This window comes from Dipodomys ordii, unplaced genomic scaffold (genome assembly GCF_000151885.1).
Source record: "Dipodomys ordii isolate 6190 unplaced genomic scaffold, Dord_2.0 Scaffold32, whole genome shotgun sequence".
Classification (NCBI taxonomy): Eukaryota; Metazoa; Chordata; class Mammalia; order Rodentia; family Heteromyidae; genus Dipodomys; species Dipodomys ordii.
The window spans coordinates 10194986-10208253 of record NW_012267248.1 but is presented as its reverse complement, the minus strand read 5'-3'; the positions used below and the strand labels follow the sequence as shown (position 1 = coordinate 10208253).

The following is a 13268-nucleotide window of genomic DNA, read 5'->3' as shown; positions in this document are numbered from 1 at the left end:
CAGCTTTTTTTCTTTTTGCTTATGTGGTGCTGAGGAATCGAACCCAGGGCCTCATGCATGCAAGGCAAGCGCTCTACCACTGAACCACCTTCCCAGCCCCTGTACCTTGTCTTCTTGTAATGTGATTTTGTATCCTTGACACAAAACTTTACTGAGCTGATGAGTTTTGTTTTGTGTTGGGTAGTTTTGGAGTCTTCTCTCTATAAGCTCCAGTTGTGAGCCAACAGTTAAACTTTTCCAATATGTCTCTGCCTTGCCTGAGTGCTCTGAGTAGGAGTTCCAGCACAACGTTGAGCACAAGTGGTGAGAACAGACACCTTGCCATCGCCTTCTGACCCTAGAGGAAATGTTTTCAGCTTTCACCAATGAGTGATGTTAGATGTGGGCTGCTTGTATCTAGCCTCTAATAGGTGGAGGAATATTCCTTATAGACAGCCCAGGCAAGGAAAGTCCATGTGACTCTCATCTCCAATTAACCACCAGAAAACCAGAAGTGGCACTGGGGTTCAAGTGGTAGAGCAGTAACCTTGAACTGAGGGACAGCACCCAGGCCTAAGAGTTCAAGCCCCACAAGCCACAAAAAAAAAAAGTCTCACAGACTTTCCTGCCAGGCTGGCTTTGAACCACAATCCTCAGATCTCAGGCTCCTGAGAAGCTAGGAATAAAAACGAGAACCACCAGTACCAAACTGAGTGTTTACTTTTTCAGACATTTTTTTCTACATCTATCGAAATGATCATAATTAGTCACATTTAGGGATTCTCCTTTATTTAGTTTGTGTAGCTAAATGTCACAAAATCATGATCATATAAGAAGCCCAGAAAAGACAGAGAAATGAATCTATATTGGACATTATAAAGAGAGAACTCGGGGCTGGGAAGGTGGCTTAGTGGTAGAGTGCTTGCCTTGCATGCATGAGGCCCTGGGTTCGATTCCTGAACACCACATAAACAAAAAGAAAAAAGCCAGAAGTGGCACTGTGGCTCGAGTGGTAGAACACTAGCCTTGAGCTGAAGAGCTGAGAGACAGCACCCAGGCCCAGAGTTCAGGCCCCACGACCGGACTCAAAAAAAATAAAATAAAGAGAGAACTCCAAAACTACAAAAAAAAAAGTATCAGGTAAGTTCCAAGGATACAAAATCAGCACACAAGAATAAAAGGTACAGAAATCAACTAGCTTTTAGATCTATTTCTCTTTCTAGGATATATATTTTTCATTTATTTCAGTTCTAATCATTATTGTCTTCCTTCTACTAGCTTTGGGCTTAGTTTATTTTGTTTCTTGCAGTGTGAAATTAATTTGTTCAAGATTCTTTTTTTAATGAAGGCATTGATTTCCGTAGCCTTCCCTCCTAGTGTCTTTGCTACATCTTACACATTTGGGAGTATTTCATTTCCATTTTCTTTTGTCTCAAGGCACTTTAACTTACACTTTTATGTCTTGGTTGTTCCAACACTGTGTTGCCCGTTTTCTGTGTATTTGTGAATTATCCCCCAATCTTTCCTGTTGGTAATTTCTAGTTTTGTACCATTGTGATCAGAAAATGTACTTGTAACCATTTTAATCTTAAATGTGTTAAGACTTTCTTCTTTTGTGGCCCAGCCTACCCAGGAGGAGGAGATTTGGGGGGAAGGCATGTTATGCTGCTACCTGGAATGGTGTCTGTCGGGGCCATTTGTCCCACTTCAGTACCCAAGTTCACGGTTTTCTGCCTCCACGATCTCTCCATCCTTGAAAATGGCTAACTGAACTGATGCTGTGTTATGAACTATTTCTCCTTTAAGATATTTGCCTTACATATTGAGGTGATCCAATATTAGGTGCATATATTTCTACAAATGTTATTATCTTCTTGATGAATTGACCCCTTTATCCTCATATGGAAATTATCTATCATAACAGATTTTATTAAGCATTTATTGTCCAAATATAGACATTTCTGCCACTTTTTTTTGGCTGTCATTTGTATGGAATATCTTTCTTCCAGCCTTGCACTTTTAGCCTATGTGTTTCCTTCAGGCTAATATGAGTCTCTTGTAGACAACATATCGCTGAGTTTGTTTGCCTGTTAATCTACTCAATCAGTGCTTCTTTTAATTGGATAGTTTAATCCATTTACAAAGTAATCACTAAGAATAAGGACTCACTGTTGTCATTTTGTTCATTATTTTGTTTCAATTTCTTTGGTCTTTTTTCCCCCTCTTGCTGCCTTCTTTGTTGATGCTACCTATTCTTCTCTCCTTTTCCCTTTCCCTATTTTTTTTCTGCCAATAGCAGCTAGGCTAAGAGGCTGTCAGCCAAATGTTTAATAAGTGCCATTACATGCCCAACAATGGAATAAACTATAGAATGATGAATGTAAACAAAAGAAAAGCTCTACATCTACAAACATAAAAGGTGCAAAGAATTACAATAAAGTTTACAAACTAAAAGTTAAAGCTTTGTTAACACTGGTGGCTTATCCTGTAATCCAAGCTAGTCAGGAGGCAGAAAAATCTATGAGACTCTTATCTCTAATTAATCAGCAAAAAGCTAGAAGTGGATCTGTGGCCCAGTTGTAGAGCACCAGCCTTGAGTGAAAAAGCCAAGCTAAGCCAAGCTAAGTGGGAGGCATGCGCGCACGCGCACACACACACACAGAGAGAGAGAGAGAGAGAAAATCACAGAAAATCTGCTCCCCCAGACTAGTGGGCTATTTAATTTTATAACTGTAAACAGAAATACATACACACCGCTCCCTGGCTTATATCTTCTCTGTGGCTTATTCAGTGTTGCATTTGTAAATTATAACAGAAAGCACACAGGTTTCTGACAGTAAAGGATTTATTATCGATCCTTTCAAAAAAAATTTTACCAAGCTTTGCCTGGAACCATTTGAGTTGAATTGCATTTTTATTTGTTCATTTTTGTTTTCTGCTTGAACTCAGGTCCTAGGCACTATTCCTGAGCTTCTTTTGCTCAAGGCTAGCACTCTACTACTTGAGCCACAGCACCACTTCTGACTTTTTCTGTTTATGTGGTACTGAGGAATCTAACCCAGGGCTTCATGCATGCTAGGCAAGCACTCTACCACTAAGCCACTTTCCCAGTCCTGAATCTCAGATATCAAAGTGAAATTAAGACATGTGATCTTCCTTCCTTTACTAATGGAGACATTAGATGGGGGGAAAAAAAAACACCGTTTCTTTACACTTTCTGCATCTAGATATTTTTTCAAGATGTTGCATTTCACACTTCCCATCCCCAAATATAATTTTTTTCTACATAAATCAACTGAAAAGTGCATACCTACTTTCTGTGCAGAATCTTTAGGAGTTAAGAAGGCGGAACTACCTTGGGGTTTTGTTCCAGAAATCGTGGGAGGTGTGGTGTTGTTTTGCATGGGGAGGCCTTTCCATACTGGTGTCAGAGTGTTAGCCTAAAATATAATCCTTGTTAAACATTCATAACCACTCAACGCTTTGTATCAAAACTTGCAAGATACTTTTGATATTTTTAAAGAAAGTTGAAGTACCGGATCTCTTGCATTCAATAATAAGCACTAAGATATAAGATCCCAAAAGTGCCACATAAGCCACACCACCAGCTCTTTCATTTTGCAGTTTGTTTTTTTGAATACCATCTCTAACTTTGCCTGGGATGGCCTGTCTCCATCTCCAAAGAAGATGGGCTTGGCAGTCATCTGTGTGCTAGCAAGCATTCTGGGCATTTTGATTATTACTCAAGGTTGAGAAACACTTCCAATTAGGGATTGGGAAGATAAACCTACTGCTTATTCTTGTAAATAAAGCTTTATTGGAATGCAGTGCACCTGTTCATTTCCATACTCCACTTTGTAGCTTTCTGGCTACAAAGGCAAAGTTGATTTGTTGCCACAGCGACTATGTCTCAAGAAATTTAAATATTTATTACTTGGCCTTTTACAAATAATGTTTACCAATGCTTGCTCTACATTCTTGTCTCAGAACTCTGGCACAGAAAATAATATTTGAAACTGAAAATCAACAATGCTTTCACTGAAATTAACTCAGACTTTTTGTTGGTCAATCAGCTTGAGTCTCAAACCTGTAGTGTTTCTTTGATGTTTATTTAAAACCCAAACTGTGTCTATTTGAATCAGTTCCTTTGGTTCATTCTTCTAAGAGACAATTCATTATTTCAGGTTGATTATTGAACCAATAGTTAAGGACAGCTGTAATCCTAGATACTCACGAAGCTAAGATTCAAAGGATTGCAGTTCGAAGCTAGATAAGGCAAAAAAAGTGTGCTAGATGACTATCTCCAGCAAAAAGCCAGGCTGGAGGTGAGACTCCATGAGCAAGCAAGCAAAGCCTCCTTGCTCAGTTCTAAGTTCAAACTCCACACTTCTGCCTTCCTGAAAAATGCTGAGGACAAAACCACAGATTCCACATCCACAAATTCAACCAAGTGTGGATTTTAAATACTCAGAAAAACATTACCAGTTGTAGTCACAGTGTACAAGTATTTTTTAGTCATTACTTTTCTAAACTATACAACAAAATAATGAATTTACACATTACATTTCAGCTTAAGTCATCTAAAGACAATTTGAAGCATAATGAAGGATCTGCATAGGTGACAGGTCTGTTCTATGCCATTTTGTGAGGCTTGATCACTTACAGATTTAGTATCCAATCAGGGTCCTGGAATCAACCAGCCACAGATACCAAGGAATAAGTATCCATACTCTACCATGTAGATTTGACCTATCTCTGTCCTTAGGGAACGAGACCCCGGCAGGTGGAACCAGTGGTTTGAACACTAGCTGCACGAGGCAGGAGGAGATACTCAGAATCGCAGCAGCCACACCTTATAAAGCTCCTGTATACTAGGTGATTATCTCTGGTTAATATAGTTCATTCATATATGTAAAATGTATTGATGTATATCTAGATGGATGTACATATATAATTTCATTATGTGTAAATGCTGAAATTATCAGAACCTCAAAGTAACATGTCAAAAATAAAATCAATAAGTTTGCTTTAAAATGCAGCTAGTTCAGGGAGCATATTTTTTGTAGGAAGTCAGTTTCCTACATCCTTCATAATAAAGAGCCTTTAGCAGTGTCTGGGAACTATGAGAAAAACTTCTCCATCTTTACCTAAGATTCACACCAAAGGCCGAGGCATCCTTGCTGTTTCTACTGGCAGTGAGCCATTGGTTTGTTGCTCTTGCATTCTCAGAAAATTATCTTGTGTTTTGGTTTTGAAATAAATGCAGTTTGATCCATAAGGCCCCACAGCAGCCCAAAAACGTTTACTTACTCTGTGTTTCTTGAGATCACTGCCACTATTGACAGGGGAAAGCGGCAATACTAAAATACAAAAGAAAGTAGGTACACAAAGAACATGTTGATCAAGATGGAAGGAAATCCACTTTTCACCCTCTTTATTAGGTATGCCAGTTCCCATTTGGGACAACTTGTTCAAGTGTCTACTCTTTGGGTGCTGTTCTAATTATTCAATCATACTTCTCCCACCAGCATGAATTTGTGGCTACAAAGCCCTCACCCTCCAATGTCAAACTCTGACCTTGGTTTCACTTTGGTAATTTTATCTCAGCCTCTTTTTATCAGTTTTACCTTTTTAGCCAGTTCTTACCTCTCAGCCCTTCAAATCCTGTTCCTTTTCTGAGAGTTATCTCTCACAGATGATTCTAGCTCATGCCAGATTCTTCTGACCTGAACTCCCAGTCCATTTACCCATGACTCACATCTAACAATTGCTGGTTAAGTGCATATTCTTGGCCTTGGCCTTTCTGATGTAACTCTCACAGGGACGAGGCCTCACATCACACATTTCTTTGGTACCCTTTCTCCCATCACATGCTGAAAAATAAGTATTTGCTGCTGTATGTGTGACAAAGGAAGACAAGCAGGAACTCACTTCCCTTTTTTTTTCCCTCTAGGTCTGAGACTCAGACTCAGAACCTGAGGCTGCTTTCACTCATTGGCTAGCTGTCTACCAACTGAGCCTCGCCTCCAACCCAAGGCACTCACTTCTCATGCTATGGTTGACGCTTGACTTTCTTCTCCTAGAGTATGGCTTTAGGTATCTCTTTTTGCTGTTACTGGTCCAGGATTTTTCACTGGGACTAGAACTTGAATCTTTACTGTCATCAGAGAAGAGATGTTTCCTGTAATTAGACTTTTACAAACACTGCTGATCAGTAAGAACCTTTAATAGGAGGAGAATGTCACGTATGTACAAGTAAACATTTTGCTGCATGCAGACTAAATATGCTATAATCAAACATAAGAGAAGCAAATTATGTTAGAAGACTGTGCTCTCTTCCATAATAAAAACGTACAGAAGGAAGGAGGGGGAGAAAAAAAGAAGAAAAGGATGATTCTTTTTTTTTTTTTGTGATTCCCAACCAAGCTGCTAAATACAAAGGGTGACAAGTCATCTTTGATCACATTTACCACTGGAGAACAAAAGCAGCGGACCTGAATATTATGCCAATACCACAACTCCAAAACATAAATTCAAATGGCAAAGCATAGTTGAAATGTCTTTTTCCAGACTAGGGATGTAGTCAGGACTCTAGGCTAGCAATGGAACTCAGTGGTAAGCATATGCAAAGCTCTGGGGTTGATGCCCAGAACAAGAAAACAAAACGACAGGTTTCTCTACATCTTAGAAGACCCAAACACAGATAGAAGGCTTTTGGAAACATTTTTTAAATTAAGCCTGGCTATAAAAGATTATAAATTTAGAACAAGATTAATCTATTCAGGAAAGGTAATTCAACCTTAATATATACACACATACATGTATACATATATATATGTATGTATAAATACATGTATATGTATATGTATATGTGTATATGCATATATGTTTGCATGCATATGTATACATGCATGTATTGTGCCAGTACTAGGGCTTTCACTCAGGGCCTGTCCCTTACCTTTTGCCCAAGGCTGGTGCTATACCACTTAAACCACACCTCCATTTCTGCCTGCCAAGAGTCTCACAGACTTTTCTGCCCAGGCTAGCTTTGAAACACAAACCTCAGATCTCAACCTCCTGAGTAGCTAGGAATCCAGTTGTGAGCCACCAGCACCCAGCTGATATTTATACTTTTTATATTAAGAATTGCCTTAAGATTAAAAAAAATTACATTACCGACTTCCTTCTTTCTTGTTTTCGGTCACCCTCAAAAGCAGAGTCTTCCCTAAAACCATTGAGACCAAATTTAATGGATTAGTGCAATTATCACCCACCTGAGTCCCTCAGGTCTCACTTTCCCCCCTCCTGGGCCACGTCCCCTGCTCCTGAGCTCCACGCACAGGAAGTACCCATTCATACTTCTTATCTTGCAGGATATTTCCACAGATTATCTGGCAGAGAAGGACCACTTATATAAATAAATAAACAAGTAAAAAGACAGGGTAGGATCTGCAACCACATAATGCTAAGGTGTGGCACTTCTATTCCCTGGCCCCAGGGGTGACTGCGGATGCTGAGCATCTGTATACATCGTAGCCACCAGTGGGTGGTCTTTGAAGAAATGTCTATTCACAGCATATATACATATATATGCACACATGTACATCTACACACATATAACCATCTACATACATATGTACACATGCAGGTGCTTATACATATACATATGTATGCATGTATCTATATGTACATGTACATGCCATATAGCCATACACTGGCATGTATGTGCATACACACATGTGTGTATGTGCATGCATATGTGTATATGCATGTGTCTGCATGTGTGTGCATATAGGTGTTTATACATATATACATGTTTATGGGCTATTATACACATGTATACAAGTATGCACATATATAACAGTTCTGAAATGCTGTGGAGTAACTGAAACCCTCCCACACTGAATGCCAATAAAGCTTCTGTGGGAAGCAGCATGGAGATACCTCCAAAATTAAAAATACAGCCAGGCCCTGGTGCCTACCCCTGTAATCTTAGCTACTCAAGAAGCTGATGACTGATGATCACAGTTCAAATCCAGCCTGGGTAGAAAAGTTAGTGAGACTCTTTTCACCAATTAACCAGCTCCCCCCACGAAAAAAAAACAACACACCAGAAGTAAAGACATGACATCAGTAGCAGAGTATCAGTGAAAAAGCTAAAGGAGAATGTGAAGCCAAGTTCAAGCCCCAGTACTAGCCTGCACACACACAGACACGCACACACAAATTAACTAGAAGTAATATGTGACTTATCAATCCCACTTCTGGGTCAATATCTAAAGGAATTGAGATTGGGTTGTCAACAAAAAGCTGATAGTCCTTATCCTACAAACTCTAAATGCAGCCGGTGCCGGTAGCTCACGCCTGTCATCCTAGCTACTCAGGAGGCTGAGATCTGAGAATCACAGTTCAAAGCCAGCCTGGGCAGGAAAGTCCTTGAGACTCTTATCTCCAATAAACCACTAGAAAACCAGAAGTGGCGCTGTGGCTCAAGTGGTAGAGCGCTCGCCTTGAGCTGAAGAGTGCAGGGACAGCACCCAAGCCCAGAGTTCAAGCCCCATGACCAACCAAAACAAAACAAACAAACAAAAAAGAAACTCTAAATGCTCCAGGATGCAAAACTTAATGAGTGACAACATCATGTCTCAGTGGAGAATGCCACTGCTGGTATCCTGCAGTGAAGTAGAAGGCATGCAGGCATACTGAAACTGCTGTGTAATTTGGCCTTCAGCCTGTGAGCATAAGGTGTACATGGAACAAAAAAAATCTGTGTTTAGACATGGGTCCCATTGCCAAAGTATCTCATTATGTGTGTGCAAATATTCTAAAACTTGAAATCTGAAACACTTCTGTTCTAGGCATTTGGGATACAGGATGGTCAATTGGTATGAGGTACAGAAACATCACATTATGCCCTGTGAATCTGTACACCTATGTCGTGTAATATCAGAATAAAATTTTAAGTCACTTACTTAGATTTGTCACCTAATTCAGGAACCTGACTTTGAACTGATGCTTCTTGTACATTTGAAGAATTCACCTGCTTTGTAATAACTCCAAAATAACAAAGATTAAAAACAAATTCAACATTCCACATCTTCAGGAAACATTTAGATACTAATTGGGTCTTATAATCTATAAAACATATCAGACCTTGTTCTGTATCTGGTTTTGATTTTTCGGGTGATCGACCAGCTGCTTTTTTTGGCTGCAAGAAGAAGAAAAATATGTTATGATTCCTTTGAGGTCTCTTGAATGTCTTTTGTAACTACTTCACAATTCTTAGGAAAAGCATCCTAATGGAATCCCAAACTCTTTATTTATTCAACTTGGCTCTAAATAATCATTGGCTGCTCCAAAAGCTTTGTATCCAGTCACAAGAAAGGGTTTGTTACTAGGTAAGAGAGTCACAGAGTGCAACCGTGGCAGAGAAGAAAATGGCAGCATCTCATCTGAAGGATTAATGTTGGTTGTTAAACATAATAATCATGATACCACCATCACATTTCTGTAGGATGTACTCATGTGGGGAAATTAATTAAAAAACTAAGTATCTATATATAACAAGCAGGTGCTCTAGCATATTTTCTTTAATTTCTTAACTGCCACATGCACAAATTATGTACATTAATGTAATCTTTTGATGCTTGAGTATACCGTAAAAAAAATTTTTTTTTGGGTCCGGTCATGGGGCCTGGGCGCTGTCCCTCAGCTCTTCAGCTCAAGGCTAGCACTCTATCACTTGAGCCACAGCGCCACTTCTGGCTTTTTTTCTTTTTGCTTATGTGGTGCTGGGGAATCGAACCCAGGGCCTCATGCATGCAAGGCAAGCGCTCTACCACTGAACCACCTTCCCAGACTTACCGTGAAATATTTAAATTAAATGTTTTTAACATTTATCTCTGTCTTCTTCCCCTGCCCCCCCCATTTTGTATTGTTTTGTGGGTTGGTTCTTTTTTTTTGAGACAGTCTCATTGCAAAGCCCAGATTGAACTAGAACTCTCAGTCTCAGCCTCCTGAGTACTTAGATACAGGTGTGAACCACCATGCCCTGCCCTGAGTATCATTTCTTTGTGATGAACACATTCATAGTCCTTTCTTTCCGGTGCTCTGAAACACCCAGTGTTGTTATCTGTAGTCATCCCACTGGGAAATCTTACCCCAGAATTTCTCACTCCTGTCTAGCTGTAATTTTCCACCCATTTTCTAAAGCCTAAGGCCACACCTATGAACTTGCCATCACCACTGATAGGAAGCCCCAGCAGCAGTATTGTTAATTTGTCTAAGTGGTCCCAGAGCTAGTTCATGCCTGACTCCCAACACTGGGTTCCTTTCCCTACACATTACTCTCCAGATCCCAAATGAGTAAACAAGGCAGAGATCAGCCCTGCATGCATTTCACAAAGGAGAGCACCCACACGCTTAGCCAACAAAAATAATCTAGCAGAGGAGATGCTCAAGACTTTGGCAGCTGGTTGGCCAGGAAGAAATGGTCTATAGGGGAGGAGGGAAGGCATCTGCTTGTCAGTACCCAACAGGACATAGCACCACCTTCTTTTTATCTGATACTCACATGAGTCGTCTCAGGCTGCTGGTTCCAGGGAATTGTTAAGAGGCAGCGGTCCTCCTCAGCACCACCTAACTCTACCAGGTCAGTGGATTCTTCTGCCTGCTCTATACATGTTCAGAACAAAGCATTTAAACCTGACAGCCTTCCCACTACTCTTCCTTGAACCACCCCCCCCCTTCCAGTATGTTATCAAGTTTTTGGTAAGAGCTAAGAGTTAGGTTTTGCCTCAAATTAGAAACCACAGCCCTTAGGAAGAAACCCTGTATAAGCTGGCCCTTTGATGCCTCCTATTTTGAGGTTAAATTCTAATGACAAAGATTATTTGTTCCCTGACACTGCCAACATATGATCTGTCTCCATTTAGATTAGTCTTCATTTCTCTCAGCAGTGTTCTATACTCTTCTATGTGTAAGGGGGTGGGGAGGGGCTTACAAATCTCTTTTTGAATGCTTATCATATTTTAAATACTATTATAAAAAAATCATTGCTTTTAATTTCTCTTAGCACGTGGGAATAAAATTGATTCCTGCTGACCTTCTGTCCTTCAATCTCAGATTGTGCTTTGCTCAGATAAATGCCCTATGGGAGGTAATACTACAGGAATGATGGTAGGAGCCTCCTGCCACCCAGAAGTCCTGCTCTTTGTCATTTCTAACTGACCCCTAAAAGAGATGTTATCAGTCAGTCTCCCCTATCTCTTTTCCATGTCTCCTTTCTTTCTTCCTCTCGCTCATCCTGGAACTTGAACGCAGAACCTTGGTATTACCTTTTAGTTTTCTTTGCTCAAGGCTATCACTCTACTACTTGAGCCAAAGCTCTACTTCCAATTCATTGTTGGTTAATTGTAGGTAAGAGGCTCATGGCCTTTCCTCCCCAGGCTGGCTTGGAACTGTGATCTTCGGATCTCAGACTCCTGAGTAGCTAGGATCACAGGTATGAGCCACTGGCTCCCAGCTCATGCCTCTTACTCTTATCTAATGACCCTGAGATTTCTGGGACCTTTTCAGGAAAGGGATCATCATGCTTTTATAGAGAGTGTTAATAAGGGATCATCATGCTTTTACAGCGTGCAGAATCTAAACATACCTGTTTCTCCTTCATTGCCATTAGGCCTCTCATTGTCTTCTTTTTTGAGTGTACTGGAAAGTTCTGAGGAGATTTTCATCTGCTCAGGCAACTTCTGAAATGTAAACCCAAAACCCTATCATTTTAAAGGCAGTTGCTTTACAAAGTGGGGGAAGGATTTTAAAGCGTATAACATGATACATTGACAAATTAGTCTTCTCTTTGTCTCCTTTTGAAGGATCCTTTGACGGTTCCCAGCTCTGGTTGCCTCCCCTCCTTCCAGGACCAGGTCTGGTGTCTTCCCAGCTGCTTTGCTTTCATCCGCTCCTCACATTTCCTGGGCTATAATCTCATCCCCAATGCAGTAGTGTTGCAAGGTGGGAGATCTACCTTTATGAATGAAAGCTCTATCCTTATAAATGGATCCACCTACGCATGGATGAGTACATGAGTTCAACACTTCAGGAATGGCTCTGTTCTAAAAGGGAGCTCTCCCTAGCACACGCGTTCTGTCCAGTCTTCCAATGCCCTGTGCCATGCTATCATGCAGCAAGACCTTCGCCAGAGCCTGAGTCCGTGCCAGGCCCTTAGGCCTCTGACTCTTGAGAGACAGGAGCAACATGACCTTTTACCCCGCCTCTCATATTTATTTATCGTGTCAGGAGCATGAGGCCCTGCTCTCCTGTCTTTACTCTCGGTCTTAAGGCCCTTGGTAACTTCTAATCCCTGCTTCACGCAGGGACTAAGGCTGTCTCTGGCATGATTGCAGTGAGCTCCTCACTCCAGCATGCTCCAGTCCCATCCGCACCCACAGGGGCTCCTACTCTAGCATTAGGGCCTTCATCCCCCACACACCTCCCTCCCAAACCTTTTGATAATCATAAAATGTGCAAATGCCTGTGATTTTAATGGTTTTCCTAAAGAAAGGCAAACTTGTCAGGTCAGGCCAAATCATCATGTAATGTGACGGGGAAGGTTATTTTTGTTTTACTTCAGCAATTCGTTTTCCTTAGTTCTCATCCTCATCCGTGAGAAGGCTCTGAAACTTGTATTTTTATACCACTTGGTTATCTATAAACTACCTTCATATACAACTCACACCAACAAGAGGCTGGCCCAAGACTCCCTGACGTTAGGCCACTGACCACTTTAACACTCCACTGGCCATTACCACTGTAGAATATTCTCTCCTCTCACAAAGTTCTTTGCTTTGTCTACTCCGTGACAGAGAAAAGCGCTTGTTGTATGTACACAGGGAGACAGAGACCCCAGCAAGGTGGGAGATATACAGATCATTTCCACAGATAAGTCTATGGGGAGAACTTAAAAGAAACACTGTGAAAAGCCATTTTCATTTTCCCTTTTCCCCCATCCACCACTGCTGGGCCCAACCCAGGGACTTTTTGCTTTCCAAGCAAGTATTCTACTACTGAGCTACATCCCCAGTCAAGAAACTCTATCCTTGGGCTGGGAAGGTAGCTCAGCGGTAGAGTGCATGCCTTGCAAGCATGAGGCCCTGGGTTCGATTCCTCAGTACCACATAAACAGAAAAAGCCGGAAGTGGCGCTGTGGCTCCAGTGGTAGAGTGCTAGCCTTGAGCTGAAGAGCTGAGAGACAGTGCCCAGACCCAGAGTTCAGGCCCCATGACTGGCAA

General features: G+C 41.1%; 1 protein-coding gene across 1 annotated transcript in view; it reads right to left on the bottom strand.

Moving 5' to 3' along the window:
* The window catches only part of Sycp2l (synaptonemal complex protein 2-like), a 103256-nt gene that overhangs the window by 52304 nt on the left and 37684 nt on the right, over positions 1-13268 (bottom strand). The window contains exons 19-26 of the mRNA XM_013016632.1: positions 11636-11726; positions 10553-10653; positions 9133-9187; positions 8952-9033; positions 7156-7204; positions 6024-6171; positions 5290-5339; positions 3290-3419 (exon numbers count right to left, since the gene is read on the bottom strand). Of these exons, the coding sequence (XP_012872086.1) occupies positions 3290-3419; positions 5290-5339; positions 6024-6171; positions 7156-7204; positions 8952-9033; positions 9133-9187; positions 10553-10653; positions 11636-11726 (706 nt within the window). The remainder of the gene's footprint in view (positions 1-3289; positions 3420-5289; positions 5340-6023; positions 6172-7155; positions 7205-8951; positions 9034-9132; positions 9188-10552; positions 10654-11635; positions 11727-13268) is intronic.